The sequence below is a fragment of the Octodon degus genome, unplaced genomic scaffold (assembly GCF_000260255.1).
Source record: "Octodon degus isolate 3935 unplaced genomic scaffold, OctDeg1.0 scaffold00147, whole genome shotgun sequence".
Lineage (NCBI taxonomy): Eukaryota > Metazoa > Chordata > Mammalia > Rodentia > Octodontidae > Octodon > Octodon degus.
The window spans coordinates 6,630,051-6,637,384 of record NW_004524723.1 but is presented as its reverse complement, the minus strand read 5'-3'; the positions used below and the strand labels follow the sequence as shown (position 1 = coordinate 6,637,384).

Genomic DNA, 7,334 nt, shown 5'->3' with positions numbered 1-7,334 from the left:
TATATATATTGCTGCACAACTAATGAACCAGTCTGTGCCTTTGGAATGCTGCTCAAGAACCAGAAAATGGCTGGCCATGGTGGCTGTCATCCCAGTACTTGGGATGCTGAGGATGGAGGACCACTGGGAATTCAAGACCACCCCAAACTACATAGCAGAACTCTATCTAAAATAAATAAATAAAAGAATTATGGAAAATTTAGTATCACTCAATGCCTTGGGTTTTTTTTTTAATGTATTTAGTACAGGGTCTACAGGGTCTCACTACACAGATCAGATTCGTAGTGATCCTCCTGGTTTCAGCCTCCCAAGCACTGGGATTACAGGCGTGTGCCACCATACCCAGTCTCAATCCCCATCTCAGTGTGCCCTAGGGGAGGAGCTGGCAGGCCAGCAGGGATGAACCCTGGTCCCTGTGTCTGCCTAAGCAGGCACTTTAATCTACTGAGCTATCTGGTCCACATTTCAATGCCTTCTTTGGATAATTGTATTGTAACATCAATTTTTTTCTACATGTACTGGTATCCCCATAAGGTATCCTTCTCTCCAAACTAAATCTTTTCAGACAACATCCTAAGGAAACATTATGCTTCTTTTCCTTACCAATAAGCTATTTTCAAATCACGCTATGTGATGAATTACTTCAGCATATATTCATGCAGTCAAAAATAGTCTATTGTGCCAAGCACTGCACTAGGTACACTGAATATAAGATTCTGTAACAATAATAAGATTCTGTAACAATCCTCAAGGTAGCCCAATGGAGTCAGAAGTACTAAGCTAATTCTAACACAAATTGACTGATTTCTTTCTCCATGCTCTGTCCAACAGAGCCCATGTCTCACTAATGGGCTTTTGACTCTCACTTCCCACCTCTACGCTATAACTTAACCATCTTATTTTTAACTTCACCATGTTTTTAATGAGTTTCTGATATTTTTGCTGTATCTGTTGCTCCTACAACCATTCTACTCCTGCTGCTACCTCTACATAGCAGCCTTTCCTTATTAGGAAAAAAAAATGAATTACATATAAAATCTTCCCAGGGCTGGCAAGATAGCTCAGTGGACTAAGTACCTGCTTAGGCAAGCGCAGGGACCAGGGTTTGACCTCTGGTACCACATGCCATGCCAGCCCCACCCCCAGGCATGCTGAGCAGGTGACCTAGTCCAAGTGTGGTAGCACACGCATATAATCCAAGTGCTGGGGAGGCTGAAAACAGGAGGATTGCTATGAGTCTGAACTGCATAGTGAGACCCTGTACCAAATACATTAAAAAAAAATCCAGATTCCCAAGCTCAGATACACTGTGTGTGTGTGTGTGTGTGTGTGTGTGTGTGCGTGTGTTTACTGATTTTTGAGATAGCGTCTCATTACATAGTTCAGAATGGCTTTAAACTCACTACATAGCCCTGCCTGGCTTTGAATATGATCCTCCTGCCTCAATTTCCTGAGTGCTAGGATGATAGACAGGGGCCACCACACCAAGTTTCCCTATCATTTCTATGTTTCTATGGTTTTCTATCATTTACCTTGAGTGGAAACTTCTGATCTCTAGCCTAATCTAGAGATCAGAGTACTACAGTACAATAGTACACAGGTAACACTAACTAGCTCGAGTAGGCTTCTTTCCATTGCTGGGAAAGTTTAAAAGGAAAATGAAAACTGACAGCTCAGTAATATTCTCTATTTTATAAAGCAAGAAAATACAAGGTAGTGAAATCAATAACAGCAGCAGAACACGAGATATACTTGTTTACACAGATGCCAACATCACAGATGCCAATTCTTGCCTCCAGAAGTAGTTGACAGATATTAGTAGTACAACACGGGACCAGGGAACACTGACTATCACTACTCCAACCTTTTTAAATTGGAAGTGTTATAGAAATAAACATATAAGGGTATAACAAAGACATTTAAGTGTATTGTTTGCTAGTAATGGGGTTTTCACTCTGAACCTCTACAGTTGGCTATGTACAGAAATCATTCTGTTCCGTCAAAAATAGCAATAAGAAATATTTGCTTAAATTTTCTTACCCAACAGATCCATCTTATTCTCCTCTATGAGGCGATTGATCAGACCATTGGCTCTCTCAATTGTGCAGACAGCAACGTCCAAGGAAGAGAAGTGACTTTTTGGAGAGGTACTGCCCATATAGCCATCTACTTTTATTCCTACTTCTTGAAACAGACTCTGAATTGAAAGCAATACAGGTGAAATTGTACTTCATGAGTTATAGATAGGTTCTATCTAAGAAAACAGATATAACTATTTAAAGACACTTAGGAGATTATCAGTTGCTCCTGGCCAAACTCATACTTTTTGGAAACATATACTAAAACTCTGAAGTTTGACATTGACAAAGCTCAATACAAAGACAGAGTCAAAATTAAGATATATCACATACAGGTACAAATTCCCTATGATGAATGTTATTATGCATATCTAAAATGTATCACTAGGGCCAGCTAAATGGCTCAGCAGATTAAAGCGCCTGCTTAGGCAAACTTAGACACACGCAGGGACCATGGCTTGATCCCTAGCACCATATGCCATGCCAGCCCAGCCCCCAGGGTGGGCTGAGTCGGCCATAAAAAATAAATAAAATAAAATTGCAGGAAATTACCTTAAGCACTAACATTTTAAATCTAATAAACAGCGAAAACTAGGAAATTTTAATTAATGCTAATAGAATATTTTAAGAAACAAACATACTTCATAAGGAAAACAATCTTATCCTACTAAGCAATATTTGTTTAAATAATGGGAAGAAGTTCTTACAAGTCAAATTCAACTCAGGGCCAGGGAGATAGCTCAGTAGAATAAGCACTTGCCTGGTAAGTGCAGGTCCTGAGTTCAATCCCCAGTACAAGAAAAAAAAAAAAAAAAAAACACCTCAATGGGACTATGGTATTAATTTTTTCTCTTTTTCTAGTTTAACTTTTAATTAATGTACCTTCTCAATATAAAGGGTCCTTTCATCATTTTATTACTTTGGGTCTAAGTTGAGAGAATGCTGGTCTACAGGGTGTACAGGGTCTCACTATGTAGATCAGACTTATAGTGATTCTTCTGTTTTCAGCCTCCCAAGCACTGGGATTACAGATGTGCGCCACCATGCCCAGTCTCAACCACTGTTTCAGTATGCCCTGGAGCAGGGCCAGCAGGTCAGGGCTGGCATGGCACACTACCGGGGATGGAACCACGGCCACTGCCCTCTGCCTGAGCAGGTGCTTTAGTCCACTGAGCTATCTGGTGGGCCCTTATTTGACTTTTGAACTAACTTAAAATGGTATATAGAATCACAGAACTTTATAGAGTTGTTTATTCAATAAATTTCTTCTGAGCATCTGAGTTAATCCAGTGCTGAGAGATAACAGCCAGTGCTTTGCACTGAAAACAATAAGGCCCAGCATACTCTTTCTGGGCTGAAAATAGTGACCAAAAGGACAAGAACCCAGATTTTTTGGACTACTAGAATAGTCTTTCCATTCTAATAACCTATTTTTCACTGAAGAAACCACAATAGTAAATGTATTGCATTTGACATGCACTCGCTCCTTGTCATACTAGACCTACAACTCATTTAAAACACTGATTCTTAATTTTCAGGGCATATAATGGAACATTAATAATGCTAATTAACTATTCTGTTTGCTTCCTAAGAAAACATTTATAAATTTTTACACAATAATCACTTGTGTGACTTTCTCTTTTATGCAACAACAGTTTTTAATATTTTCCTCTATAAGTCTTTAACATTTTTAATAGTCAACTTTTAAAAATAGATGGGATATAGTAAAAGAAACTGTGCTTTTTACCTGCTTTTTTAAATTCTTTTGGGGGGGCTACCAGGAATCAAACTTAGGACCTCATGCTTGCCGGGCAGTTGCTATGCTGCTGAGCTGTATCCCTGGTCCTGCTTTTATAAATTGTATTTCAAATGAATAAAGATAAGGATTCCAATAATGGGGACTTTTACTATTTCACACTTAGTATTTACCTGGAGATAGTATTTCTTCTCTTTAGCCACAGAAACAAAGGGAAGAATAAACAAAGCTTTCTTCCGCATCTCCAAAACACGCTTCAAAATAAGTAATTCTGCAACAAGGGTCTTCCCAGCACTTGTAGGTGCTAAAATATAATTGTTTGACAAAGTTAGGGATGAAGATGTAGCTCAGAGGTAGAGCACTTACCTGGCACCCACAAACCTGTAGGTTCAATCTCCAGCACCACACACACATACAGTTAAAATGAAAACAGGTAGTATTGGGTACACTGCATTAATAAATGTTTTAAGCAATATTCAGTACTACAGAGCCTACAGCTATTCTATCATTAAGGCCCAACTAGCATTTTAAACTTTATACCTTGAAAGTCCCCTGACTTTAAAGCAGCTTTCTAAATACCTTCTCACTGAAAGCAAAAAAAAAAAAAAAAATTAAAAGAGATTTTATCAGCAATAAATGATTGATATTACGGAGTACCTAGCTTATATCTAAAGATTCCCACACCAAAAAAAAATTTTTTTTCATTCACTGAATGATTAAAAGCACTGCTTTGAGGAGGATGGACAACTTTAACATCAGGTGATAGGAGCTATGACGGAAACTGAGGAAGGCCAGTTGGAAGGAAGCTTATGGAAAGGAAATAGAACCTATGAGAGGGAAGGCAAAAGAGAAGAGGTAAAGAATGCAAAGTGTAACAAATGACATGCACAGAAGTCTGGAGGAGATCCTGGCCCACTTAGACAACTGTAAGGAATTTGCCAAGCCTGGAGTATGAAGTAGTTCTGGTAGTAGAAGACATAAAAGCAGCATGTGGAGAAGAATTTTAGAGTCCTACTAGGAAAACTAACTAGACTATCCTAACATCAATGCAGAATGATGGATGAGTTCTTTAAAAGGGAGTGATAAGAGAACATTTGTACTGTTATAAGCCACATTGGCTGAAGGAGTGGGGTAAAACAGGAAAAGAGTAAATTAGTTATGAGACCACTGTCTAATCCAAAAGAAAAACGATGAAGAGCTGTACCCAGCAATGGGTAATAAGAACAAAAGGTAGACAAAACTATTTAAGATCAAGAGATCCTAAATGATAAGTGATACTACTTCCAGACTCAACCAATCTAACTCCACAGGCTGAACTTATGTCTGCTGATAAGGTAAATCCCTAATTCTTTTTTGCAGCCATAATGAAAAATCGGGGTGACTCACAATTTCAGAAAATACTGACACAAAGGAATCACATGTTATCAAATGACTAAAGTCAATATAGCAAGCACAGATCAAAAATTACGTATATCAAAGTTATCCTAGAAAGCCCATATAAATCTATAAAACATATACATATATATATATATATATATATTTCTGTACATACAACTCTGTTCAAAGAGGTCACTTTATAAACATATAAGGTATAATATTCACATCCTGAAACCAACTGAGAGCAAATGGTGAAACAGCAAATTCAGATCTCCCATCAGACACAGTGTGGAACACACACATGCCTGTAGAGGAAGCAGAACTGCATACTTTATAAATCATAATATTACTTGCTTTCTCTCCCACCCCAGCCTTACAGTGGAATTTTCCAAATTTAAATATGTTTATGTAGGCTGGATGTAGTAGCACACAGCTGAAATCCCAGCACGCAGGTGGCTGAGACAGGAGGATCACTAGTTCTAGGCCAACTGTAAGGAATTTGCTTACTAGTTCTAGAAAACTGCAAGGAATTTGCTAAGCCTGGAGTATGAAGTAGTTCTGGGAGTAGAAGACATAAAAGCAGCATGTGAAGAAGAATTTTACTAGAACATAGTAAAACCCTCAGAAAGACACATAAATAAGCATCTGATAACTCTACACTTGCAATGGACATTTTAAGATTTTATTTATAAAGTCTTGTCTCATGTACCTTTAAAAACAAGTAACTCAGGGCCCAGGAAATGGCTCAGTAGAATAAGCACTTGCCTGGCAAGCGCAAGGGCCTGAGTTCAATCCCCGGTTCCACCCAAAAGAAAAAAAAATCCACATTTTGGCCTGGGATATAGCTCAGCGGCATAAGCACCTGCTTGGCAAGCACAAGGTCCTGAGTTTGAGCCCCTGTACTGCAAAAAAATAAATAAATAAATAAATAAATAACAACAGTATCCTTTACACAGGTAAGATTAAAATAGTAGAGAATTAATGTGCATAAAGTACCTGAATAAACTAAATTCTTTCCTTCCAAGACCTGTCCAAGCAAAAGGCATTCTGCCTGCCATTCAAACATCTTTCTTACACCAAAACTGTAATATTTCTGCAGAACTGCTTCAGGAAGCCCCCAATTTGCCAATAACAGCTTGTCTATTTGGTCATCCGGAGCTAGGTGTTTGCATACGCCTTTCAGGAAAAAAGAAACAAATACTTTAATTTATTTCAAACTTTGGTAGTTAGCCCTGCACCGTGTTGGAATTCCTCTATGTTAGAATGAAGCTACTTAAAGCATTTTGAACTTATGAAGCTCTTAGGAGACTTTCCTGATATAGAAAAGTGATAGTAAAATGCTACCTACTGGTTAGAATTTTTTGATTTGAGACAGTCTCTCGCTCTGTAATTCAGGCTGGCCTTTAACTCCCGGGATTCTCCTGCCTCGATTTCCTGAGTGCTGAGGTTACAGGCACGTGCTACCAAGCACGGCTTGGACAGAGGCTTTTAAACTTCCTTAAAACCCCAAACCACCCTTTCTTCCCAAAATGCGCTAATACACAAAGGCGTGTCGGAATCGGGGCGGGGAGGAGGGGCGGATTAGGGATGGGGGCTCCCCGCGGGCGATATGTAAACTTTAGGAAGGTTGCTATCCTAGTACTCACTAGGGTGACTACCCTAGATAAAGTCCTGGCCCCCGCGGGAGGTAGGTTGGGCGAAACACACCCAGGTCCTGAAATTTAACCCTCACTCGCGACCAATTTGGAAAACCTCACAATCCCTCCCGGCCTGTGTCGGGACTGCGCGGCCGGCGCCTCGGCGCGCTAATCCGCGCCAGGGAGCAGGCTTTGGTCAGCTAGGAAGCTGCAGAGATGGAAGGCCCCGCGCCGGGCGCGCGCCTGCAGTCCTGCGCTTGAGGCGGTGAGCCACGATTCTGAGCTCAAGGCGAGCCTCAACTACAAAGAGACGCTGTCTCGAAAAGAACAAGCGCAAAGAACGAAAAACGCCGAAGCCAGCTAAACCGCGCCCACGCGCGGCCTGTGCAGCAGGCGGCCGCGGCGCCCGGCTCGAGTCCCACAGAAGCGGCTGGGGCCGGCCGGCACGCAGGCGGGCGGGCGGGCGGGAGCGCCTACCTTGCAGCA

General features: G+C 40.6%; 1 protein-coding gene across 1 annotated transcript in view; it reads right to left on the bottom strand.

Moving 5' to 3' along the window:
* Positions 1 to 7,334, bottom strand: part of Polq (DNA polymerase theta) — a 170,505-nt gene that overhangs the window by 162,886 nt on the left and 285 nt on the right. The window contains exons 2-4 of the mRNA XM_004642235.2: positions 6,208 to 6,387; positions 4,008 to 4,138; positions 2,041 to 2,197 (exon numbers count right to left, since the gene is read on the bottom strand). Coding sequence (XP_004642292.1) covers positions 2,041 to 2,197; positions 4,008 to 4,138; positions 6,208 to 6,387 — 468 coding nt within the window. The remainder of the gene's footprint in view (positions 1 to 2,040; positions 2,198 to 4,007; positions 4,139 to 6,207; positions 6,388 to 7,334) is intronic.